This window comes from Convolutriloba macropyga, chromosome 7 (genome assembly GCF_964194025.1).
Source record: "Convolutriloba macropyga chromosome 7, txConMacr16.3, whole genome shotgun sequence".
Taxonomy (NCBI): Eukaryota; Metazoa; Xenacoelomorpha; order Acoela; family Convolutidae; genus Convolutriloba; species Convolutriloba macropyga.
This window is the reverse complement of record NC_134474.1, coordinates 67490226-67517726: the sequence shown is the minus strand read 5'-3', so window position 1 is coordinate 67517726 and position 27501 is coordinate 67490226. Positions and strand designations below refer to the sequence as shown.

The following is a 27501-nucleotide window of genomic DNA, read 5'->3' as shown; positions in this document are numbered from 1 at the left end:
TCTATTCTGTTTCAGCCCCCCCCCCCCCAGTGTTTTATACAAATTTTATGTTGTTATATAGCACGTTACTATCTAAGAAAATAGCACGTGCGCCTGGGGGTCATAAAAAATTTATGCCTACTAAGCTGGGGGGGGGGGGGGGGGGACAGAATAGATCCCAGAAGCGACTACTGTTCTACAATGGATCAGCTGTTGTCTATTTATTGTGGCCCTGACTTCTGATGTAGAAAAGAATGACTTCTGCTGTTTTTTGAGTGATAATGAATGTAAAGTTAGAGAGAGAAGTTGGTCCTTTCTCCCGCCAAAGAGGAGTGATGTGAAGTGACTACTAAGCTGAGGTGAACAGAGCTCAGAAAAGAGCACGTGGCTTCCAACTGGAATAACAAAGTTATTATGCTCACTATTTGCTCGTCTCTTTGTTTTGATCCAGAGATCTAGTTATTCTTAATCATCATATTCTTAATCTTTATATGTGGAAGCTAGCGAGGAGCTTACGTTTACTTAACATGATTCAATCAGTTCAAAATTTTATAACTAGTTATTATAACTATTTTAGTGCATTATTTATCAATCTTATTTTAATCTTTGCGTATGACGTCCTCGTTCTTTAAAAAGTCAGTATTCAGTTTTGCTCAACTGTTTTGAAAGGGAAAGTTCAGAGAAAGTTGCAGAGATGTTTTCTAATATTCTGGATAGCATTTTGAATTTCGATCCTGGCGAGAATTTTGTGAGAACTGTCACAATTATGGTGGCCATTATGACCACAATAAACATAGCAAGGAAAGTCTGCGCTTTCGTTCGCAGACGACAGCCTATCAACAGTGTTCGTGTTTGTATTGACGTCTTGAGTCGAATGATTAAAACCCGAATGAAGTTGTATCAAGACTCGGCCCCTCAAGAGAACCCGGAACATCAGAAAGTCGACTTCGGGGAACCTTATGAAATTAAACAGGAGATCATTTTCGAACAATCTGCGGAGACTTTTCGAGGTCTGCGACAGTATGGCAACATTCCACTGGATGTTGAGTTGAAGCTGAGAGCTGTGGAGAATACGAAGAAGGAGATATTCAGATTTGAGAGGAGGGAGAAGAGGGAGAGGGGTTACAGGGTGCCCTCTAGCACAGAAGTGTCGGATGAATCGACTACTCCTAGAGTGGTAGACACGCAGCATTTGGTGGGTCCTATTCGTGCAGGGCGTCTCACAGACAGTTCTATCACTCCACAGCCCAGTATCAATTCAGGTAATCATTTAGAGCCCGTAACGTTTCCTAAGTTTTCTGTGTATTTTTAAATCATTTTACCGCAGCCCAGTTTTGTGTGTACCCAGAAAGTCTTGGCTAAATTATTGATTTTCAAGTTGCATTTTTTCAGTATAATGATCTTTTGTTTTGCTCTGAAGCAGAGTAAGAGTGAAACGTGATGACATTCGGTTTATTTAAAAAAGCAGTTCGAGTTTAGTCTGTAAATTCGGTTTAAAAACGCTCCCTGTCTTGAACCGGAGCATGCCCCTTTTTACGGAGTTCCGAAACAAAGATAGTTCCTAAGTGATGGGAACCTGAAAAGAAATTATCTCGTTATAACTGGGTTCAATACAGAGATATATTTATACAAAATCTTATCAGGCGGAGACATAGATACAAAAAAAAACAAAGTATTGCATCCGCTAAGCTGGAGTTAACCATATTGGCGCAAATTTTTTAGCACATTTTGGATGTTTTGAGTATTTATTGCTCTGTTTTTGAAAGAGGCAATAATAACGAATTTTTGCTTAAACGCGTGTTTTCTAATGGAAAATTTTTGCTTGACCGTTTTGTTCCAGAAGATCCGATTTTTACTTCTTGATTGATTTTATCACGCTTGACTTCTTGATGTTTCTTTAAACTAAATTGCTCTTACTCAGAAATTGAGTCTGTCGCTGTCGCTAAAACAAAAGCGATTGCAAGATAATTTATAGCAAGGGCGTGGTAGCTAATGGTTCTGTGTAGAGTACGCAGGAGGTTGGTGATTCGAAACCCTCCTTGGTCGGATTTTTTTGCCCGTAATCTTATCTAGGCTACAGCCCCTTCTGATATAAATTGCCCCGCCTGTCGTTCGAGAGCAATTTGCGCGACCTTAGTTCTATTATAGTATGTTTAACATTATGGTATGTTGAACATTATTAGGAGGGCTGTGTTATATGAGCAGTACCATACCTAAAATTAAACATACCCCCAATATGTTATGTTTAAATTTATTAGCGGGGCTATGTACCTAATGACCAGTAAGCTTGGGGGCTATGATGGGAAAGGCCACGATTCTGATCTCAAAAATGAAGTTAATAAAATCACTGTTTAATTTTTTAAAAATTTTAGAAAACTGCATTAACGCGTATTGGCTGAATTACGTCATCTATTATAGAGGATGCATTTTTTCCAAAGATACAAATTAAGTTAAATGTTACCCATGACATTGTGTAGAACGTTGCAAAGGTCTTTATTCGCTGCCTTTAGAATGATGAGATTTCTGTAGATGGTTTTATTTACCTTATATTTGGATTTGAGATTTATTCGGTTTCACCTATTGTTTTATGCCCTAATTTACAAATTGTGTGTTTTTATATAGCACGTTACTGTGTAAAAAATTCCACGTGCGCCTAGGGGCTTATAATTTATATGACCACTAAGGACTTGGGAGATGGAATAGATCCAGGATTTGTTATGTATGTTTTGCCTGACATTTATAGGGTTCGAAGACATTAAATCCAAGAATTCTATTTAATTTTTTCAATGTCAGTTTTTGAAAACATTTCTGAGCTTTTGTCTAAGTTTTAAAGGACCACGATAAGTGTTTTTAGTTGCCAGTCTTGTTAATTTAGTAATATCTCAGTTGTCAATTGCTTTTTGCCATATAAGCAGCCTAATGTTGCTATTTTTGGGTCTCTCCCTTTATAGCCACCCAGCCTGTTGGTCAGATAACCTATAGCCCCCCCCCCCCAATCATGGCAAATATACGATAATGGGGGCTATAATGGGAAGGACCCCTATTTTTTGGTTTAGACTGTATTTTTTCTAATTCATGATTTGTATTTTGTATGAGTTTTTAGTGGCTCTTAAACAAAGTTTGTAGCAATAATTTGGGTCCTGTTGTTTGTGCGTTTTGGATTGGATTCATCTTCTCGTCCTCAAATGTGCTGCTCAGTTTTTGGCTCTTAATTTACAAAAGAATCAAATTTTTCCTACAACCCTCCCCCAGCTGCGTCATATAACTTTTAGCCTGCCTCCCCTTAACTCCTGTAAATATACGATAATGTGGGGAATTAATTGAAAATATATTCTGCCCCCCTCCCCCGGTGTTTTACGCCCCTCCCCCACTTACAAATCGTGCTTTTTTACTAGTTGCTCTCAAACGAAGTTTGCTGCAATTATATTAGTCCTGTCGGTCTTTTTTATGTGATTTTTTGCTTGACCGATTTTTCGTCTGACGCTTTTGACTTCTCGTCCTCAAAAACGGGATAAACAGGTAGCGCCCAGCGGGTTTTAAATGCTCTTAGAGCCTTTCAGCTCTGTTTCAGCTCAAACTGTTTTGGAGACTTATACGTATGGTGTGAAGTGCGGTTCTAAGAGGTTGAAGACCCCTCCAATGTTGACCCCCCCCGCGGATCTATTCTGTTTCCCCCCAGTGTTTTTTTACCCCCAGTTACAAATTATATGTTGTTATATAGCACGTTACTATGTAAGAAAATAGCACGCGCGCCTGGGGGTCATAAAAATTTATGCTAATTAAACCGGGGGGAACAGAATAGATCCCCCCACTATTGCCCCCCCCCCTCTGCTCGTACCCCCCCCCCCGGTTTTCTAGCTACTGACGAAAAAACCGCTCGCTAAAAACTCGCAAATTTATACTGTTTTGCTCAACTTTTTTCAAGCTTTTTAAAATTTTTTAACTTTTGATTCTTGTTAGCCCTAGATGTCAAGGAACCTCCTCTAGGTTTTAATAATTGGTTGTTACTGTATAGTTTCCAGTGGTAGTGCAATGGTTGCAACATTTCAACAAACGAATTTTAGCATTTTTTGTGAATCTCAAATGCAATCTCAAATTTTTTCCTTATTCAGGTCTTTGCAGAACGAGGGGCTAGAAAACCTCCTAAGGGATAATAATTTTGATAATAAGTAACTGACGAAGTCTTATTGGCCATCGAATAGTTTTTCAGCTTTTTAATGTCACAAATTTTAACAATTTTTTGATTAAGTTTGCTTTTTTCAAGTTTTTTTGGAGTTTTGTCGTTTTTAGGTTTTTGCAGCCTCAGGAACCAAGGAACCTTCTCTAGGGTTTGAAAATAGGTCACTGTATTTTTTCTAGATGTAATGGAATGTCTTGCAAGATTTAAACGTCACAAATTTTAGCGTTTTGACAATTTTGGCCTTTTTCTATTTTATCTTTATAGTCATTATTCAGGTTTTTGAGCCTCAATGGTCAGAAAACCGCCGTTAGGGTTTGATAATAAGTTACTGGAAAAGTTTTGTTGGTCAGGGATTAATTTTCAACTTTTTAATATCACAAGTTTTAGCATTTTTTTAAATCTGTCGTTTCGTAGATTTCTCTAGTCTCAAGAGCCACAAAACTTCCTTAAGGGTTTGATGGTATATTACCGCATAGTTTACAGATGTAATGGAACGTTTTTCAAGATTTTAATATCACGAATTAAAGCAATTTTTTAAAAATATTTGCAATTTTTTCATGTTTTCCATTTTTTTTCCGCCACCAAGGGCCCTTGGACCTCCTCCAAGGTTTGATAATAAGCTGCTGCGTTAATGGAATGATGATCAATAATTTTTGTGACTCCAGTTGTGAATTTTTGGATAAAAATTTTAAACCAAAAAATTTTCAAATTTCGGAAAATTTTCATGTTCCAAATGTATGGATCTTTGAGCCAATGGAACTATTTCATGCTTGAAACAGGGATTCATGCTGTACAGTCTCTTGAGACAATGAAATGGTTCTTAGGATAATAATATTTGGAATTTTATTAAAATTTTGTTAAAAAATTTGCAATTGTTTCCAAAATTTTTCAATATTTTTTGTCCTTTTCTGAGTTTAACTACCATTACTGGCAAGCGAAACTTTTTAAGTCTTGGAGATGGATTTCCTGACAGAACTTTCGAGACAAAAAATGGTTTTGAACATTTGTTACTGCGAAGTTGGACACTTTTGTTTTTAGTTTTGCCTTTTTCAGTTTTTTCTTTATGATATATTTACTAAGAAGGCTAGAAAACTAGAAGTTGCTTAGTCGAATCCCATCATGGAAAATATTCTTATCTCTCTCTCTCTCTCTCTCTCTCTCTCTCTCTCTCTCTTCGTTGATGCCGCACTTCAGCTGCTGTTTTGTGGCGTAATATCATCATCTCTGATCCTCATTAACAATGAGTTACAGTAGAAATGTTTTTATCATAATTAACTTGACAGGCACGTTCTAGGAAATTGTTGTTAATTGCTCTCAAAAGCCATTTGTAGCAAATCCTGTTTGTCTCTTTTATGCAATTGTTTTGCTTGGCCGATTCTTCGTCTGACCCATTTGACTTTTGTTTTTAGAAACGGGATAAAAAGGTGGCGCCCAGTTTGCATAAAGTTCTCTTACAGCTTTTCAGCCCACTAGTCTTCAAGTTTGATATTAACTGAAACTGTTTTGGAGACTTATACTTATGGTGTGAAGAGCGGTTCTTAGAAATTGATCCCACACACCCACCGCCCCCACATCAGTCACCCCAAGCCACTTTTGCAACCCCGCTGCAGTGCACCCCCGCTGCGCTCACCTTACGCCCCTTCAATTAACATAAAGCTAACCTCACTAAACCGTGGCTACCTACTGACGATGCCAACCGCTCGCCGGTCGTTTGAGAGCAATTCGCCCGACGTTAGTCGGTTATATTATAACACTTTACTTTGTAAGAAAATAGCAAGTGCGGCTGGGAGGGGGCGTGGGCGTAAAATTTATGTGCCCACTGAGCTATGGGCCGAAACAGATTAGATCCTTGTTGTCTTGGAGGAGAATGGGAAAGACCAAAAATTTAATGCATGCAAGGTTTCACCCAATGATGATGATTTGAAAGTTAATTTTGGGATCTTTGAACGGGCCGCTCTTTTGTTCTGGCCCCATCGGCTTCCTCCTCCCCCATCTAATCCAATCAGTGTGGCTAGCTACTAACAACTACAAAAGCCAACTCTTTTCCATTGCCACTTCTTCAAAGCAATTTGTCCGACGTTAGCCGGTTATGTTTGACTGTTTGTTTTAGGAGCGCTGGTCGTAGCAAGACCACCCTTGGTGCGCGGTGACAGGTCGTTGAGTTACGCATCTGAAGCGGAAGCACCTGAAACTCTTAACCAGGAGACCAGCTTCCCACATGAAATGGAAAGACAAAACGACTACAGGAGCCACGAGGCTCACATTCTCAATCCAGATGAATTACAGCATGTGCAACATCCGGCTACCGGTCAGTTCCAACAACATCAAGCAATGGATTCCTCCGTTCCTATGAGGGCGTTCCATAAACCATATACAACTGACACCAATAACCCAGGATTCGATTTGCCTGATCAGCTGCAGTTTAATCCTGAACAGAGAAGTTTTCACGAAGAACACGCACAGCAGTCATCAGTCATCTTTGAACCTCAGAATTCGGAGTTTCATAGGCATCCATTTGAAGGAGAAAACCCTGAGCAACCCTACTTTGCGCCAAGCAATTTAAACCCTCCAGTGGATCAAAACCCTCAAAACGTCCAGGACTTTCTGAATTATGATCCGGGTCATCAAACATCAGACGTGCAGTGTAAAGGTGATGTAGTGACGCGGTATCAACAACATCAGCAACCGCTTTCGATGTGGGCTCCACCTGAAGGCCTAAGAAGGTCGCCAAGGTTGAGGGAGCAGCAACAAGCTTCGAGGGTTGACAGTTTAAGCAACGGAAACTTAACCGCAGCGCGACCACCGCTTTTCCGATCGGAATCAAACACCTCCTTAAATTTGGGATCTGCCGCGCCTGCGAACGACCAGCAGGATCCTCAAATTACGCATGTTCAGAGATCCCCGGCACAATTTATCGAGCCACCTAAACTCCAGCAGCGCGCGGGAAACAAGCAAGCTGGCACTACGGCGCCCCCTCCAACAACTAACGCGAGGCGTTCGACAAGAGGAAGAAAACCAAAAGTTAAGAACGACGATTTTCTGTACTACTAATTGATGAGTAAAATATTTTAGTTTAAATATTACCACTTAACCAAAGAAAAGTCTTTGTTTGAGAAACGTGTGTCTGCCAGATCTTGGGTTTGGTGTAAATTTAGCTCGCTGCGCGAAATCTTCTTGCCCTAGGAGTAGTCGGCGCTATACAGGTTTTCAGAGAATTGTAGCCCCATATATATTTACGATAATTGGTGACTACAGGCACTGTAAGCACACAGATGGAGGAGAAATATAATGAGAAAGGCCTTGTTTTTTGTTAATTTTTATCAAACCAGTTTTTGTTTCGATCCCCAATGAAATGGGGATAGGAACTTTATACCAATCCTACTTTTATAAGTCAGTTTTGGCCAACCGATATCTTTTGGGGAGAAATACAAAATCACTGAAAAGCTCTTGAAAAACTGATTGTTCAATTTTCTCGAATAATCGAGGCTCAAATTGTAAGTTGTCACATTTTTCACCTTTTCACACTTCATACGTACATTTTATGAGCATTTTTAATTGCTCTTGAACGCAGTTCATAGCAATTATTGTAAACGTGTGTGTCTTTTTTATGCAAAATTTTCGCTTGACGGTTTTGACTTTTCGAGTGACTTTTACGCCCTTGACTTTTTGCATTTCGCGTGATCTAAAATTCTCTCTCAATCACAATTTCAAGCAACTGAACTTAATTGGCGGCAATTTAATACTAAGAGTCAAATAAAAAATGCGCCGAAACTGGTGTCATTTTTTTACTTTAAATCTTAATAGTGGTATATGTTAACCTCTAATGTGGTTATTTGAAGCCCACTATAGAACTTCTTAGTCCCATTTAGGCTACCCCTCCCCCCCCCCCCCCCCACCGACTGAAGCAGGCTGCAATTGATTAGAGCTCCCACTAGTCGTTGAAGAGCAATTCTTCCGACGTTTAGTCGGTTATGTTTAAATTTTATATCCTAGCTATCATTAATAGATGGTGTGACGACAGCCGAGCGGTAATACATATATACTTATTTTGGGTTTTTACTTAAGTAATATGACGAGGAAAGTAGGCGTGAAGAAATTTGCAAACAGGAGTTTTTTTGTTTACGTGCTGCATTTTCAAAGCATTTTTAGAAATATTAGTTTTTTTAGTATATATTAATCTCATTCTAAGTTATTTGAGGGCAGCTTTACACTTCGTAATTCTAAATCAATTACCGACACTGCAAAAAGTTGTATGAAAACTTTGCCTACAAAATTTTGCAATCCGCCAGCTAGGTTTACAAAATCGTTATCTTAACTATAATGTAAAGGTCCAAGCTACCCAACGAAAGAGCAGATTTGAGAGCTTTTTGTTTCCAGGTTTGAATAAACGAAATTTATGTAGAAAAATTTTTAGTGTGTTTTTTTGAAGATGTATCTTTTATTGCAATTTAAAGTACAGGAAGAAAATGTGCAGGAGGAAGCAATTGTGACGAAACTTTTAATATTAAATTAATGTGTTTGTTCCACTGAAGAAAGTCTAGAATTATTTAGAACTAACTCCGCCAAAAATTTGTGAGTTTTGAAAATTAGAAGTTTTTAATTGCTCTCGAACGAAGTTTGTAGCAATTATATTAGTACTGTGGTCTTTTTATGCAATTTTTCGTTTGACCGATTTTTCGTCTGATCCATTTGACATTTCGTCCTCAAAACGGGATAAACGTTTGCGCCTGAAGGGCATTAAGGGCAATTAGATCCTTTCAGCCTATTAGACTAAGCATGCAATTCAACGAAACTGTTTGGAGACATAAATTCGATAAATTCATGCATGGTGTGAAGACGGTTCTTGGAGTTTGACCCCACACTTCACACTCACCCACATGAGGCCCCCCGAATGATGCTTATCGTTGCACCCGTAACCAAGTGCGCTCGACAAAGCCCCCCCCCCGCCCGCTGCGCGCTCACACTACGCCACTTCAATTATGCTAAAGCTGCCCCTCCCTAAGCCGTAGCTAGCTACTTACAAAGCCAACCGCTCGCCAGTCGTTTGAAAGCAATTCGCCCGACGTTAGCGACGTTAGTCGGTTATCCTTGGGAGAAATTGAGACAAAATTTTTTCTGAACGAATTGCTGTTTCCTCGTTTTTTCAGAGCGTCTTTACTTAATTATTTTATTTGTTCTTGATTAAATAATTCTTATTTTTGTAAGTCATGAGAGGAGTTTTTGTTATGAAAATGGCAGCAAAGGACAAAGATAGGTTGCAAATTATTTGAAATTTCCTTATTTTTTGAAAACAGATCAAAACAATGAATGCGCAAAACAAGCAAACCGTCAAGTTTGTTTACAGATGCACCTCAATCAAATAAAATAGGATTCGGATCGGTTTTTCGCACTTAACTGATATCAAATTCCAATCGATTTTGAATCGAATTGGGTCGCTGGCTTTTTCAGGGCTTGATTTTTTATAGGTGGTGCAAACATGAAAATCTGAAATTATATGGTTGAAGAACGTTTGGAAAAATTTAGTTGATTAACTAACAAATTCGGCTCTTGAACTTTCAAGCAGTTATGGTAGTCCTATTTAAAAAATTTTTGACAGTTGCTGTTCCCTTCAGCAAATTGACGTTTCGACTGACTTCTGTTCTTTTGCCTTCTTGATTTTTGCGGTATCGAGGTTGAATTGCTTTGCCATTCACAATTTAAACTTCACAAAATTGGTGGCGTTGTATTACAAAAAGGCCAATGAATTTGCAGCACATATTTATTTCCCGCTGTACTCGCTGCCATTTGAGAGAAATTCGTCCGACGTTAACCCGTTCATATTCATTATGTTCATTCTTCTTTTTCAGAGAACCAGAAATTTACTATGTAAAGTTGTTAGTGTATCTTCACGATAATTACATGTTTCTGACGTCATAGATATTAAATAGGCTTTTATTGCATGCAAATCGAGAGCTGTTCCAACTGTTTCATTGTTTTGGACGTTATTGGAGTTTCTAGCGATTTTTTGTGCTGAAATAGTTAATTATTCCAAGTGTCTGAATTAATGATATGTATGTGCTTTTTGAATTGATTTAAACTTACTGGGAGCAACGCAGTTTTTGTGAAGTTTTTATTGAGGCAAATAAAAGATATTTTTGGAAGATAAAGTTTAGTTTATGGGTCAATTAAGAATTTTCTAACTTAATGTCATATGACATTCTACAGTGTCCTGTTTTTATTAGTTTCTACCTTCTACAACATCCTGTCTGTTGTTGTTGGTTATTGTTTTGTTGTCCATTCTTTTGTGTGAATGACTTTGTTGGGAATTGAATAGATGCCCATTGCTTTTAGTTTATTTTTATACATCAGTGTTTCTTTTGAGCTGTAGAAAAAAATGATTAATTTTATATAATCTTGTTAACCTCTTTGAGCCTAGCATATCTTGCCTGATTTTGTTTGAGCTATTTAATTTTTTATATTGCGTTACACAAAGCGTTTTCTTTTTAGTGTTTTTTATGAAAATGTAGTTAAATTCTTTTATTTTCGGGTTGAAGGTTGTTCTGTTATCTTTTCTAATGCTATTTGGCTCAAAACTGTTCTTTCTGTTTTATTGAGCTGATCTAGTAGATATTAGTTATTTCACAGGCTAGTTTTTTCACTACAGACGACTCTTTGTGTCTTCTCGGACATTCGACAGCTATGTTTTGTTAGTCTGTTCATGCATTTTGACAATTCAAATTAGAGTGAGATTTTTTGTTCACGTGCATCATTTTTATTTCCCTCAGTTTTTCCTCGTTTTCAATTGTTTTCAAACGGAGTTTTTAGCAACTATATTAATCCTGTTGTGCTCTAATCGATTTTTAGTACTACTGACTTTTGGTCTTAGTTTTTCGTCTGGCGATTTTGATCTTTCAAGAAAAACAGGTAAAGCCCTGAGACACCCTCTTTACCCCCACCCCATACCCTCTATCTAATTCACTCCTTTTTCTACTTATTTCCCACTCTCTCGGTTAAGGTTAAGCTAGCTTCCTTATGCCCCCCCCCAGCTTGCTACTCCCGAAGCCAACCGCTCGACAGTTGTTTGAGAACGTAAGTCGGTTGTTTTTTCATGTTTGGTTATCATAAGCCTATTCCTAGACAATTTAAGGTCGTTACTTGACATATAGTGGCTAGTTGTAATAACGTTAGTCGGTTGTTTTTTCATGTTTGGTTATTGTAAGCCTATTCCTAGACAATTTAGGGTCGTTTTTTTACATATAGTTGCTGGTTGTACCCATAACGTTAGTCGGTTGTTTTTTCATGTTTGGTTATCATAAGGCTATTCCTAGACAATTTAAGGTCGTTATTTTTTGACATATAGTGGCTGGTTGTACTCTTAACGTTAGTCGGTTGTTTTTTCATGTTTGGTTATCATAAGCCTATTCCTAGACAATTTAAGGTCGTTACTTGACATATAGTGGCTGGTTGTAATAACGTAAGTCGGTTGTTTTTCATGTTTGGTTATCATAAGCCTATTCCTAGACAATTTAAGGTCGTTAGTTGACATATAGTGGCTGGTTGTAATAACGTTAGTCGGTTGTTTTTTGATGTTTGGTTATCATAAGCCTATTCCTAGACAATTTAAGGTTGTTTATTTTTTGACATATAGTGGCTGGTTGTACTCATAACGTTAGTCGGTTGTTTTTTCATGTTTGGTGATCATAAGCCTATTACTAGACAATTTAAGGTCCGTATTTTTTGACATGTATTGGCTGGTTGTACTCCTAACGTTAGTCGGTTGTTTTTTCATGTTTGGTGATCATAAGCCTATTCCTAGACAATTTAAGGTCGTTACTTGACATATAGTGGCTAGTTGTAATAACGTTAGTCGGTTGTTTTTTCATGTTTGGTTATTGTAAGCCTATTCCTAGACAATTTAGGGTCGTTTTTTTTACATATAGTTGCTGGTTGTACCCATAACGTTAGTCGGTTGTTTTTTCATGTTTGGTTATCATAAGGCTATTCCTAGACAATTTAAGGTCGTTATTTTTTGACATATAGTGGCTGGTTGTAATAACGTTAGTCGGTTGTTTTTTGATGTTTGGTTATCATAAGCCTATTCCTAGACAATTTAAGGTTGTTTATTTTTTGACATATAGTGGCTGGTTGTACTCATAACGTTAGTCGGTTGTTTTTTCATGTTTGGTGATCATAAGCCTATTACTAGACAATTTAAGGTCCGTGTTTTTTGACATGTATTGGCTGGTTGTACTCCTAACGTTAGTCGTTTTTTTTTCATGTTTGGTGATCATAAGCCTATTCCTAGACAATTTAAGGTCGTTACTTGACATATAGTGGCTAGTTGTAATAACGTAAGTCGGTTGTTTTTCATGTTTGGTTATCATAAGCCTATTTCTAGACAATTTAAGGTCGTTACTTGACATATAGTGGCTGGTTGTAATAACGTTAGTCGGTTGTTTTTTGATGTTTGGTTATCATAAGCCTATTCCTAGACAATTTAAGGTTGTTTATTTTTTGACATATAGTGGCTGGTTGTACTCATAACGTTAGTCGGTTGTTTTTTCATGTTTGGTGATCATAAGCCTATTACTAGACAATTTAAGGTCCGTGTTTTTTGACATGTATTGGCTGGTTGTACTCCTAACGTTAGTCGTTTTTTTTTCATGTTTGGTGATCATAAGCCTATTCCTAGACAATTTAAGGTCGTTACTTGACATATAGTGGCTAGTTGTAATAACGTTAGTCGGTTGTTTTTTCATGTTTGGTTATTGTAAGCCTATTCCTAGACAATTTAGGGTCGTTTTTTTACATATAGTTGCTGGTTGTACTCATAACGTTAGTCGGTTGTTTTTTCATGTTTGGTTGTCATAAGGCTATTCCTAGACAATTTAAGGTCGTTATTTTTTGACATATATTGGCTGGTTGTACTCTTATTGTTAGTCGGTTGTTTTTTATGTTTGGTTATCATAAACCTATTCCTAGACAATTTAAGGTCGTTACTTGACATATAGTGGCTGGTTGTAATAACTTAAGTTGGTTGTTTTTTGATGTTTGGTGATCATAAGCCTATTCCTAGACAATTTAAGGTCGTTACTTGACATATAGTGGCTAGTTGTAATAACGTTAGTCGGTTGTTTTTTCATGTTTGGTTATTGTAAGCCTATTCCTAGACAATTTGGGGTCGTTTTCTTACATATAGTTGCTGGTTGTACTCATAACGTTAGTCGGTTGTTTTTTCATGTTTGGTTATCATAAGGCTATTCCTAGACAAATTAAGGTCGTTATTTTTTGACATATAGTGGCTGGTTGTACTCTTAACGTTAGTCGGTTGTTTTTTCATGTTTGGTTATCATAAGCCTATTCCTAGACAATTTAAGGTCGTTACTTGACATATAGTGGCTGGTTGTAATAACGTAAGTCGGTTGTTTTTCATGTTTGGTTATCATAAGCCTATTCCTAGACAATTTAAGGTCGTTACATGACATATAGTGGCTGGTTGTAATAACGTTAGTCGGTTGTTTTTTGATGTTTGGTTATCATAAGCCTATTCCTAGACAATTTAAGGTTGTTTATTTTTTGACATATAGTGGCTGGTTGTACTCATAACGTTAGTCGGTTGTTTTTTCATGTTTTGTGATCATAAGCCTATTACTAGACAATTTAAGGTCCGTATTTTTTGACATGTATTGGCTGGTTGTACTCTTAACGTTAGTCGGTTGTTTTTTCATGTTTGGTTATCATAAGCCTATTCCTAGACAATTTAAGGTCGTTACTTGACATATAGTGGCTGGTTGTAATAACTTAAGTCAGTTGTTTTTTGATGTTTGATGATCATAAGCCTATTCCTAGACAATTTAAGGTCGTTACTTGACATATAGTGGCTAGTTGTAATAACGTTAGTCTGTTGTTTTTTCATGTTTGGTTATTGTAAGCCTATTCCTAGACAATTTAGGGTCGTTTTTTGACATCTAGTTGCTGGTTGTACTCATAACGTTAGTCGGTTGTTTTTTCATGTTTGGTTATCATAAGCCTAATACTAGACAATTTAAGGTCGTTACTTGACATATAGTGGCTGGTTGTAATAACGTTAGTCGGTTGTTTTTTCATGTTTGGTTATCATAAGCCTATTCCTAGACGATTTAAGGTCGTTACTTGACATATAGTGGCTGGTTGTTATAACGTTAGTCAGTTGTTTTTCATGTTTGGTTATAATAAGCCTATTCCTAGACAGTTTAAGGTCGTTACTTGACATATATTGGCTGGTTGTTATAACGTTTGTCAGTTGTTTTTCATGTTTGGTTATCATAAGCCTATTACTAGACAATTTAAGGTCCGTATTTGTTGACATGTATTGGCTGGTTGTACTCCTAACGTTAGTCGGTTGTTTTTTCATGTTTGGTTATCATAAGCCTATTCCTAGACAATTTAAGGTCGTTACTTGACATATAGTGGCTAGTTGTATTAACTTTATTCGGTTGTTTTTTCATGTTTGGTTGTTGTAAGCCTATTCCTAGACAATTTAGGGTCGTTATTTTTTGACATATAGTGGCTGGTTGTACTCATAACGTTAGTCGGTTGTTTTTTCATGTTTGGTTATCATAAGCCTATTACTAGACAATTTAAGGTCCGTATTTTTTGACATGTATTGGCTGGTTGTACTCCTAACGTTAGTCGTTTTTTTTCATGTTTGGTGATCATAAGCCTATTCCTAGACAATTTAAGGTCGTTACTTGACATTTAGTGGCTAGTTGTAATAACGTTAGTCGGTTGTTTTTTCATGTTTGGTTATTGTAAGCCTATTCCTAGACAATTTAGGGTAGTTTTTTACATATAGTTGCTGGTTGTACTCATAACGTTAGTCGGTTGTTTTTTCATGTTTGGTTATCATAAGGCTATTCCTAGACAATTTAAGGTCGTTATTTTTTGACATATAGTGGCTGGTTGTACTCTTAACGTTAGTCGGTTGTTTTTTCATGTTTGGTTATCATAAGCCTATTCCTAGACAATTTAAGGTCGTTACTTGACATATAGTGGCTGGTTGTAATAACGTAAGTCGGTTGTTTTTCATGTTTGGTTATCATAAGCCTATTCTTAGACAATTTAAGGTCGTTACTTGACATATAGTGGCTGGTTGTAATAACGTTAGTCGGTTGTTTTTTGATGTTTGGTTATCATAAGCCTATTCCTAGACAATTTAAGGTTGTTTATTTTTTGACATATAGTGGCTGGTTGTACTCATAACGTTAGTCGGTTGTTTTTTCATGTTTGGTGATCATAAGCCTATTACTAGACAATTTGAGGTCTGTATTTTTTGACATGTATTGGCTGGTTGTACTCCTAACGTTAGTCGGTTGTTTTTTCATGTTTGGTGATCATAAGCCTATTCCTAGACAATTTAAGGTCGTTACTTGACATATAGTGGCTAGTTGTAATAACGTTAGTCGGTTGTTTTTTCGTGTTTGGTTATTGTAAGCCTATTCCTAGACAATTTAGGGTCGTTTTTTTACATATAGTTGCTGGTTGTACTCATAACGTTAGTCGGTTGTTTTTTCATGTTTGGTTATCATAAGGCTATTCCTAGACAATTTAAGGTCCGTATTTTTTGACATGTATTGGCTGGTTGTACTCCTAACGTTAGTCGGTTGTTTTTCATGTTTGGTGATCATAAGCCTATTCCTAGACAATTTAAGGTCGTTACTTGACATATAGTGGCTGGTTGTAATAACGTAAGTCGGTTGTTTTTCATGTTTGGTGATCATAAGCCTATTGCTAGACAATTTAAGGTCGTTATTTTTTTGACATATAGTGGCTGGTTGTTTTGTAACTGAATTATCGGAAATTTTTTGAATCCTTCGAGACAACATTTCTCTGGGATAAATCGGAATGCTTTCAACAGAATGCTCTAGAATTTTAAAATCGGAATGCTCTAGAATTTTAAAATTGTTTTTGGCGCTAACCAGTCACCAAATAGAAGTCTTTCCAACAACAGTAAATAAAAAATTTTACAACTTTGAAAAGCCTGCAGCCTGTTTTTATAGCTCTGAAGTAACTTGAAAACGGTCAGCTAGTTTTCATGAGAAGACTTAAATGAGTCAAATCAGTTGTTTTGTGATCGATTGCTTTTTAAATTACTAACTTTGTATACCAGGAATCAATTTTTGTGACAAATGGTCGCACAATTCATCATGATCATAAATCAGTGTCTCTTTTCATTCTCTTTCTGCAAGAGTTATTAGTTCAGCTCTCTTCACGGAAATGATCACAATTTTAATGAAAGCTTGTGTGCTGTTCTCCCTAAATTCCCCCCAAAATGGGTATTATTTCAGCAAGTGGACCTGAAAATGCTAATTATGTGTTCCCTGGTATTACCCTCCATTTCAAACAGAAATTAAATATCTCTCAGGGGGATAAAATGCGCAGCCAAAGGAGAGGGAAGAAATATGACTGTTTTTTTGAGGAAGTAGAAAATATTGCATTAAAATGTGAACTGATTAAACTATTCATAAAACGCCTTTTTACACAAAGATTTTACAAATGCTGTTGAATAAACACGTGTTAATGAAAGCATTAGCTACTGCTTTTTGCAACAAAAGAGTATTGTAATATTTTTGGTGAAGTTTGAGAGCGTTACATACTTTTATTCCCTCGTATTTATTGTGCACTAAAATAGCCCCGTTTCCTAATTCGAACTTGAAGCTGTACTGAAATTTCTAATGCAGTTTTAAGTTGTAGCAAGACTGTTTATAGTGCGATTGACATTGAGTAACGCAATTGAAATCAACTTGGAGTTTGCGTCGACTAACAATTCGATAAAAAATTGAATTGAGACTAGTAAAAATTTCAACTTGCCTGTACGTGTGTAAATATATATCTATAGATTAATTGTGAATTTGCAAGCTGTTGTTCTAATTTTTCATTACTGTACAGGGAAAAACTCAAAATGTTATTCAAGCGCTTTTACCAGCTCTCTCCGTCCTTTTAATTTCCCCCAGTTTGTGAAGCTTTGAAATTGGTTCCCCTCAAAAACCTTTTTCCCTCAAAGCTTTGAATGTTGAAACATTGTTTATTTACATTGTGGTGTGTTTTTGTTTGTTTTATTTTATTGTATTGACTGTTTTTCCATTCCAGTTTAATGCCAAGATCAATTTTAGTTTGGTTTATTAAATTTGGGGAGACGCTTTAGTTATTAGCCAGAAATGCAATAAAATAAATCAAATCCACTTCTTTCAAAAATAGTACCATAATTAAAACGGGCACCTGCGCCGGCTTTTATTTGTTGTTTAGACAGGCTAAATATTTTGATTATCAGCGGCTAATCCGTTCGTTTCGTTTCTTACTCCAATAAAACCACCAAATACATTCCTATTTTTATTGTCAATTCATAAATAGCGATTTTGTTTTCGTTTTAGTGTTACGCAATATTGCACAAAGACTTTACATGCTTTTTGTGTTTCTTTGTCTCAAAAACATCGTAAATATTTCAGTTACAACGGACTAAAATTCGCGTTTTTATTTCAAGTATGTTTCTTTTACGTTAGATGATAAAACCACTGGTTCGAACTCCGCTCTTTCGATGGTTTCAGTATTTTATAGTTTGTTGGTATCCAAAATTCAACTTTAAATCAGAAATGTTTGTAGTTTTCTACCAAATCGTGAGTTCAATTTCAAAAGCTAACTACTCGATTGTTTAACCAAATTTGAGCAGTTATTGTTGTAAAAGGATATACATACGAATTGGTTATAACTAGTTTCTAGTCGGTACAATATTCTCGGTTGTATACCATCAGATTAAAGTTATAGCGTGTTACCGTGTTTCGTATTTATTAGTGTACGTAGTTTGAGGTATTTATCGATTCAAATTCTGCAATCTTGCAATATTTGTATCTTGAAATGATCACAATTATCTGCTGTTTTGCTAAGTTTCTGTCCATATTTTGTTCATAAGAGATAGTGTCCTTTTTGGTAAGAATGCTAGAAATGAATTTTATCGTTTCAAAAAATTTTAAGGCAGGTTTTAGAATAGGGTGTTTTTTCAGATATAACGTTTTTTTTTAATTTGAGAAGTATTTGATTTAAAAAAATTGCGGCCATAAGGGACTTATTTAAAAGAAGTTTGCGTTTCAGCGCGAGTTTCATTTCACTGGACCACTAAGAATAAAGTTACTCCGGGGTTTGAATGTAATTTTTTGTTACCGAATTTGCTAACCTTTTATCCTAGTAAGAAATCTTTTTAGCAGCGGATGATAATCCAATAGTTCATGAAAACTATTTGAAAACATTTTATGTTATGTGTAATCAAAGAATAGACAATTTTTCCTAGTTCCCTTCCCTCTCTGAATAAGATTTTGTAGATGAATAGAAATAATATGAAAGATTAAAGAAACCAATATTGCATGACTGATTTGGGAAATTAGCCATTTCTTAGCCATCGTCGAGTTAATTGACCAAAGAGTAAAAACAGCACAGACATTATTGAACTGAAGATTAGAAAGAGACGAGCAGAATCGAGGAGTATTATTACGTATTGTAGTAGAAATGGGCGAGTCACCGGCAGCTATTGACCCTGGCACTCTAATAGTGTTCTGTGTGGTGGTGGGTGCATTCGCAGCCACAGTCATTGGAGCTGTCATCAAGTACCACTACGACAGGTCGAAAACAATATTACAAATTATTATTAGTAATAGCCGCCCTCATCTTCTCAGCCGGCTATTGTAGGGCTCCTATTTTTTTTCAATTCAAAGAATTTGAATTGTATTGATGCGCTGTCGGGTATGTTTAATCTTTTGGCTCACACGCTCATAGTTGCGACCGCCTCCAAAAATTAGCTTAGGACAATCAAACCCAAAATTTCAAAGTTTGTTAGCATACATTGTGGTACCAAAAATCTACGTACACCTAAGTATTTTTCAAAAGCGCCCGAGTAGTATAGACAGCTGACTAGAACCTCACCCGGGGTGGCAGGGATGTTTTCTGCTATCGAATTTGTTTTGCAGATCTACAACGGGGTTGGGGGACATTATTTGACCTTGAGAGCCAAAAATTCAATTTTAAAACAAATCGATTGCAGAAAATGCCCATCCCCCTGCGTGTTTCAAGTCAGCTTTCTATGCTACTACCGAGGCTTAAGTAAAGCATTATTTGGAGTTGAAGTCAGTTCTCTAGTTACAAGTCATTACATTTTTAGAAAGTGCTTTTAAAAAGTCATGTGGACGGTTTGCCTGATTTTCAAACAAGTTTCTAACGATATTTGCGTCAATTTCGCTCCATCTATCCGGCACTTTTTACAAATTTTCCCTGGAAACTGTTTTCTTAATTGCATCTGCAAAACAGCCCAGAAGTGTTCAGTTAGATTCATCTCAAGTGTATATGCTGGCTAATTCAGTACCTCATCTTTTTTTTGACGAAATTACTCAAACTTTTAACTTTTGAACAGGAGCATTATCTTGTTGAATAGTAAGGTCGTAAAAATGAATTTTTTCGTCCTATTTTTTCAAGTTTCAAAATAAGCTAGAATGATTAGTTTGTTTGGACATCTATCGGTCATCTATTTTTTCCATCCCATTGTATAGCAACCCGAAAGCATAGGTGATCTGTTGTCTGATTTTTTATAGCTGCGAAGCTGTAAGCTGAGCGTAGCTATATTGCGGTGCTCTTGGTTTTTTACAATTCAAAGAATTTGAATTGTATTGGGGCGCTGTCTTTTTACGACTCGAAGAGGAGTATTGGAGAAGTCCTTTTTACAATTCAAAGAATTTGTTACAATTCAAAGAATTTGAATTGTATTGGGGCGCTGTCTTTTTTACGACTCGAAGAGGAGTATTGGAGAAGTCCTTTTTTAATCAATTTTTGGAGTGAATTTTGAAGCGGGAAATGAAACGCGTGAAAAAATTTGGAGTGATTTTGATGCTGAACAAAAGTGAAGAGCGGAGCAAAAAGAGAGTGGTTTTTGTTCACACCGCTGTTTTTGAGAGAGCGAGAAATTGATGTGTGAAAAAATTTTTTCTAAGCGAGCGAAATTTTTTTCACGTGCGGCATTTTAAAGCATTTTTTTCATTTATTTTGATTTAGAGGTTTGGTTATGATTTTGTTTTAATTTTAGGCTGGTTTCGGTAGTGGTTTGAAGGTTTCTGGAAATTCATATGAATTTTATGATTTTATGAGTTCGGAGGTTTTTAATGTATTTTGCTGATTTTTGGGCTAATTTTTGCGTTTTTTTGACGATTATTTTGTTTTACCGGCTCAAATGGGTATTGAAGAAACCCCTTCTACTTGAGCAATTCTATGATAACAATTGGTTACAGTTTTGTGGGTAAGGATCATTTTTTGTTGAGAAATATGACAAAAAAATGGCGAAAATTGGAACTATTTTTTTAAAATTTTTTGCAGTTTTTCGTTTTTTTTCTGCTTTTAGCCAAGTTTCTTTGCCTATTATGACTTGCTTATTGTTTTGCAAGCAATTGGATACCCTTTTGGCTGAAGGGAATTTTTCTTTAGGTTTATATGTTTTTGAAATATTAAAAAATTTAGTAACTTTCTCCAGTTTTGCAGTGGAAGTTGTTTTTAAGAGCTATTTTTTTCATACTTTTAGCCTAAGGTATTTTTTCAAAATTCACATAAGTGATTTTGTAATTACTAAGTGGTTTTTGTAATTACTAATTGTTTTGATGAAGTTATTTCGGCAGAGATTGTTTTTTTGGGATCTCAATTTATTACAAAATTTGATCAGATTTTTTATCATATTTTAACAGATTTGAGTTTATTGTTTTTACTTTTTTGTTTCATGACTTTGTTTCAAGATAATCATAAATAAGTGAAGGTGCGTTTTGTTTGATGAGTAGTTGGATGGCGTTTAAATGGATTTTCACTTCGAGTCGTTTCCGGAATTTTTCCGGCTATGGTTTTTTAAGATCTGTTCACACATTTTCATGATTTTTGAAGTCAAATTGGAGTAGTGATTTTGGTCACGTCGAAACAGGAAATGGAGCGAAAAAGCGAGTGGTTTTGCGGCGTGAATTTTCTTCGCTCTAATTTTAAAGTAGAGTGAGAAAACGGTGTTTGAACAAAAATTCGGTTTCTCGGTAGTGGTTTTTTGTTCACATGCGGCAATTTCACTCTGATTTGTATTGTTTTTTCGATTTTTTGGATCGGATTTTTTTCTAAACGGTTTTCCCAATCCATTCACAGCTACATAATTTTGACATTGATTTTCTGTTTATTTCTTATTTTTTTGTTCTGATTTTTTTAAAATGGTTTTCTCAATTCACTCATAGTCCATTCTAGGTCTAGTTTTTCTGTTTAGTCAATGAAAATTCGTTGAATTGTACGTCAGGACTTGTCCTGCTATGTTTTTTTGTTTCGTCGTCTGACGCTTTTTTTTCGTTTTACATTTGTTCACACAGCAAAGCTGAAAGAGTCAAATTTTCTGAATGACTTCTTCCTCTCACTAACGGCATTTGCGCGCGTGACGTCATTTCTCACTAGCTTTAGCACAAGTGTTTAGGTTATTTGCGTGATTAGATTTTGATCATACGTGACTCAATAAAATGAGTCACTTTAAAACTTAAGTTTAATTGGAATTTGTTTAAGGTCAAGGAACTCATATGTGCAGTAAAGGTCCCTAATCAGAGGCTTCTATGGAATGAATTTTAACAAGCTTTATTAATTTATCGCAGAATGTTTTCTAGCCTAGTTTTTTGAGCGGCGTCGATTTTTTCAATTTAGATCTGTATCTGCTTCTATCTCTATTATTTGGCACGCAGATCTATTCTTTCGCAGCTATTCCAGCAATCTGCCGGCTATGTTTTCGTATTTTTCAGATATCTCATTCTATAACTGAAAGATACTGTGGCCGGATATGTAAACTATTTTGATCAGAATTCCCAGAATTCCTTTAATTTCAAGCTGAGTTGTTTGTTTTGTGTCTGTAAAAATTATACACAATTCGCGGTCAAACAAATTGGCTAACAGTAAAAGAACAAAGGGGTCTGTGAATCTTATCTTATCGGTGTTAACTGTAATTATGAGAAAGAAATCACTTTAATTTTTTACAATTGTACGCTTCTTTTCATGTCTTAGAGCAGAGCAAATTGTGCTGATGAGCAGAATTATTGTTACAGAGCAGAACTCTTTCTGTATGTGATTTTTTGGTACAATAGTGTATTCATAATAAAGTCTTTCAATTATTTTGCCTTTCCACGCCGTCAGATTGAAGTTTGTTCGAATAATTTATTTTAGTCTGCCAACTTTTTTCATTATTTTTGCAGTTAAGTTTTTGTGTCGTAGATCTGTTTTAAATATTCCGAAAACTAAACTTTTCATGGCGGAAAAGTTGGAAGAATAATTCCATGCTTGATGATTTTTTTTAAATTTTTCTCGATTCTCGGTGATAAAGCAGGCCTCAACGTTTCTCATTTTTCTTACCTTTTCACGCCTCAAATACTCAAGAAGAGTATTTGAGGCGTGAAAAGGTAAGAAAAATGAGAAAAGTTGAGGCCTGCTTTATCATCGAGAATCGAGAAAAATTTAAAAATATCATCAAGCATGGAATTATTCTTCCAACTTTTCCGCCATGAAAAGTTTAGTTTTCGGAATATTTAAAACAGATCTACGACACAAAAACTTAACTGCAAAAATAATGAACAGAAGTTTTGTTCTGTGTTTGGTCATCGAAGATATGAATTATTAATCAAATGAGCAGCCTACGTGTCATAGAAACTTATATAATGTTGCAAATGTTATATTTTTAAGTTGATAGTAGGTTTAGTCTTCATACAAAAACGTTATAGGGATAATTCGTTATAGGGATTTTCGTAGATTTCCTTTTCTCTGTCCTTTCGAATACTGAAGTTTTAACAATTTATTTAAGAATAATTCGATAAAGGCTAGAATTTTTTTGTTCTTACCTTGTACGCAGCACCGCATATCATTTGTTATTTCTGAGGGTACGTGTTTCCAAGCGATTATCATAAGTTAAAATAGATCAGTTTTTTTTCATTGTTTGATTGTTTTCAGTCGACCGTATTATTTTTGTGTACTTTTCTGCCTTCAAAAAGCTTACGCAACTAGGTGTTTTCTCTCTTTTTCGCCAAAATTGTTTTCAATGAGTGTTTGCAAAAATATCCTTTACTGATGTTGTAATTTTTTTCGTAAATTAAGAATATTTATTTTAACAGGCCGCTGAGAAAATAAGACGTTTATTTTTGTGTTTTCTATTGTATTTTGAATATCGGCAATTCCACTCATTGTCATAACTATGGAATGAAAAAAGATATCAGTTGTTTTATGCAAAGTAACCAATTTGCGTTAACGTCTGATTTTCTTTTGTGTTGTAATTTTTGTTGTCGTTTCTTTTGTGTTTTCTTTATTTTTGTCTTGTAATTTTTTTTCGTAAATTAAGAACCTATTTATTTTAACAGGCCGCTGAGAAAATAAGATGTTTATTTTTGTGTTTTCTATTGTATTTTGAGCATCGGCAATTCCACTCATTGCTATAACTATGGAATGAAAAAAGATATCAGTTTTTTAATGCAAAGTAACCAATTTGCGTTAACGTCTGATTTTCTGGCAATAATTTAAGAATTTTTGAAATCTGAATGGAAGTCTTCAGTTTTACTTATTGTCGGTTTTGCAAGCTTTAATTTTATTTCACTGACTCTGTCTACTTCCCCTTAACTGAACTCGAATGGTTGTAGCAGATCGATGGAAGAATTTGTACAAATCAAGCTCTTCATAATGGCAGAAAAGTGGAAAATAATCCTATCCTTGGTGAGTTTTCTGAATTTTTCTGATTCTCGATGAAAAAGTGAGCCTTGACCTTTCTCTTTTATTAATTTTTCACGCTTCAAGTACTCTTCTTAAATTTTGTTCTTTTTTTGTCACCGAAGATATGAATGATTAATCCAATGAGCAGCCTGCGTTTCAAAGGAAATTTGTAAATTTCTTCAAATGCAATTCAATAAAGGCTTACAATTTTTCGTTCTTACCATTTATGCAGCACTACAGGTTATTTAGCTATTTGTCATTTTTGAGGGCAAATGTTTCCGAGCGATTATGGCAAGTTAATATGAGAAATTTCTGTCTTTATTGTTTGGTTGTTTTCAGTCGACCATAGTATTTTTTTGTACTTTACGAACATAAAAAGCTTACCCAACTGGGTCTTTTTCTCCTTTTCGCCAAAATTGTTCTGAATGAGGGTTTTTCGCGAAAATATCCTTTACTGATGTTATTATATTTTTCGTAAGTTAAGAATCTAGTTATTTTAACAGGCCGCTGAAAACTTAAAACGTTTATTTTTTGTTTTCTATTGTCTCTGAATATCGGCAATTCCACTATCTCCATATCTTCTATGGTATGAAAAAAAAAGATATCAGTCGTTTTATGCCAAGTAACCAATTTGCGTTAACGTCTGATTTTCTGGCAATAATTTGAAAGTTTTTGAAATCTGTATAGAAAATCTTCAGTCAGTTATACGTATTGTCGTTTTCGCCAGCATTAATTTTATTTACTGAGTCTACCTACTTCCACTAAACTGAGCTGGAATCATTGTAGCAGATCGATAGAAAAGTTTCTTAAAACGCTCATAAAATTTTGAGCAGTCCGGTTTGATTTAATAGTGGCATCACTCTCTCTACCTTATTTAAAATTTGTTTGAGGTATCTCTACTGTTCTTGATCCCAAATTTTTTCCCATCAATGATTTAAGGCCCATGCAATCAGTCAAAAAAACTTTTGTGGCAAAACTATGCAAGTGTATTAAAAAAAAGGTACATCATCATGTACAATGCAAGACTGAGTATGATTTTTAGATAAACAAAGTTTATGGTTGAATATTCACTTTTTTATTTGGCGGGATGGAATATTGTGCCCATTGTCAATCCTCCTTATTTTTTCGCTTAATATGTACAATAAATTCCATCTTGATTCGATTGATTACAAATTTCAGGGCGCAAAAATCGTTTTTTTAAACACAAAATAGTACATTTGTTGGCGGTTACGGCTATGTATGTGTAACACGTTTTCGACCTCTACCAGGAGGAAACTTAAGAAGCAGAAGTACGCAGTGGCCGGATCAACGGAGGACCAATCATCGCCAGTTGCCGAGAGGGAGTTGAATGTGCAACAGCAGCAGGCAGGCACTGAAATGACATCTGTCTAGTTAAATGGAACTATTCCTCAGTGACCAAATGGATGACAGAAGAAAATGAATAACGTTGGCATGTGGAAACCATTCAAAACTCTCTTTTAGACTTCGGAACTGTTCCTAGCTCTAATATCGGAAACGTAAATTGCGCTGCGGGTATAATTTGAAACCTGACATTTATGTTTTCATCGTAATAATTAACAAAACTTAGTTTGATCTTCAGAATTTATTGCTTCTTCGATTAAGATCTTGCACAATATTCTATTGCAAATTTTTGCATGAGACTACTAGCATATAAAGTGTTTTTTTGAATCAGACAAAAATTGCTGTGTGGCTATATCGATGATGACAGTAACAAACTTAAGTTTTGCATCAGAAGCTGCGAATTTTAGAAGGAACAGAGCCGTGTGCTTAATTCTCTTAATTTTCCGATAAATTGATTTCAGTTCTCTCTAGATGTATTCTGATGGATAGATGATGTAATAGATTTTGGTTACAGACAGTGTTTTCTAACAATAACACACAATCTGAGCATAGTCACAGAATTTGTTATGCTAATTATTATCGGGAAAAATTTGGCTTATTGACATTCAGATTTGTTTATTGTTCCGACCCTCTTGAGGGGGGAGGAACTATATACTCAAATGGGTTTTTTTTTGTTCCGTGAATTTTCGCCGCTCGATATATTCATCGTAGAGTTGAGACTGGTATCAGTAGAAAGCTCATCCAGCGTAGAATATGGAACTAAAAAGATTTTTTTAATTTTCGTTTTCTACAGGGAGTTATCGAGGTTTAAACTTCTGAGAAAAGAAGAGTGAATTCACGTTGTTTTTATTCACATTTTCCGGAATTTTTGCCTAAATTTTCGTCAATTTTGCTAAAATTTGTTATAATGTTTAAGAATAGTGTCGTTGATTTTATTTTTGAAGACAAACAAGCATTGTTGATTGTTTTGATTTAATTTTTTTGGTCAAAAAAATCTGGATAAACATTTCAAAATTTAGCCTTTTTCATCAAAAACACCACGAAATAAGCTACTTTAGTCCACTTTGATTAAATTTGCCGACAGTACTTCCCCAAACAACACTCATACAATCTTTGTAGACTCAGAGGGGGGGCTATTTCTACTTCAGAGTCCGCTGAGAGTGCACTGTAGTTAAAACTTTGCCATTTTTTGCTAACTTTACTCGTCGATTATCAAAAATGCAGAATTTATTTCAGAGTTTTCAACTAACAAATTATCTATATCTACAACATTCGAAAACTCAATTGTTCCTAACGGACAATAAGTATTAGCAGGGCTAGTTTTGGGCCATTCTTGGGCTGTTACATTCCAAAAAAAATCGGGTTGTAATAAGTCGGACTTTTTTTTTTTAAAAAAAAAAGAGACTTTTTAATAATAAAGAACAGAACATGTCAAATCAAAGCTCAGGAGTGATAGGTCCAACCAATTCGCTCGCTAAGCAGCTCCAAGCTAATGCATTTAGTTTTTTAATTGAAAGTTTATGGTCGTTTCTTTTTTTAAAAATAATTGACTTTTCAATAAATAATGGCTTAATTAACTTTTCCTCTATTTTTTTCTTAATTTGTTCAACTTCCAGCTTAGTGTCAGCAAAGAAAGACTGCTTCTTCTTTCTACTGATTTAACAATTATTCTCGGTTGCAGTTTTAAGCCTGAAGTTATTGTTTTCTGGCTGTGATACTACAAGATTTCAGATTTTTGTTTGTTTTGATATTTGCCAGTTTTTCACGTTTTCTAATTTTGTCACATTATCACATTATTGACAGTTCTCATGTCAACTTATTAGCATTCAGAATAAGGCACAGTTGAACATATTAAAATCCTGAAAGATATACATCATCGTTTTAACGGCCTCGACGCCTCTTTCTTGAAGAAATTAATTGATTTTTTAAATTTTGTCTCTAACTGTCATTTATACTTTGGCGTTTCGGTCGTACGAAATTTCCTGTATAGTGATAGCTTTCATTGGCTTTTCATGGAAGAATAGAAGAACCGATATTCTGATATTAGTAGATAGCTGATGGCTTTCATGACTTTGAAAACAATCGTTTTCCAAAATTAAAAAAAAACTTTTTAACTTCGCAATTTTGTTCTTTTTATGTTTCTTTTTGTTACCTAATCTGGTTAGTTAACTACAGGTCATTTATGAAATATGACATTATGGGTGTCAATGGAATAAACGGGATTGGTTTCCCAAAATCTT

The 27501-nt window shown here is 35.5% G+C and overlaps 2 protein-coding genes across 3 annotated transcripts in view; both read left to right on the top strand.

Moving 5' to 3' along the window:
• The window catches only part of LOC142343277 (ovarian-specific serine/threonine-protein kinase Lok-like), a 413485-nt gene that overhangs the window by 364484 nt on the left and 21500 nt on the right, over positions 1-27501 (top strand). The gene's annotated exons all lie outside the window — the stretch shown is intronic.
• Positions 237-7239, top strand: LOC142342474 (uncharacterized). The gene is made up of 2 exons (XM_075393812.1): positions 237-1241; positions 6270-7239. The coding sequence occupies exons 1-2, from the start codon at positions 674-676 to the stop codon at positions 7208-7210; spliced, it is 1509 nt and encodes a 502-aa protein (XP_075249927.1). The 5' UTR covers positions 237-673; the 3' UTR covers positions 7211-7239.

What these genes read in the sequence shown, in the direction of transcription:
- LOC142342474 (XM_075393812.1), top strand. Translation starts at nt 674, where the DNA reads ATGTTTTCTAATATTCTGGATAGCATTTTGAATTTCGATCCTGGCGAG. An exon ending in ACAGCCCAGTATCAATTCAG is followed by an intron (nt 1,242 to 6,269) that starts GTAATCATTTAG and finishes TGTTTGTTTTAG; the next exon opens with GAGCGCTGGTCGTAGCAAGA.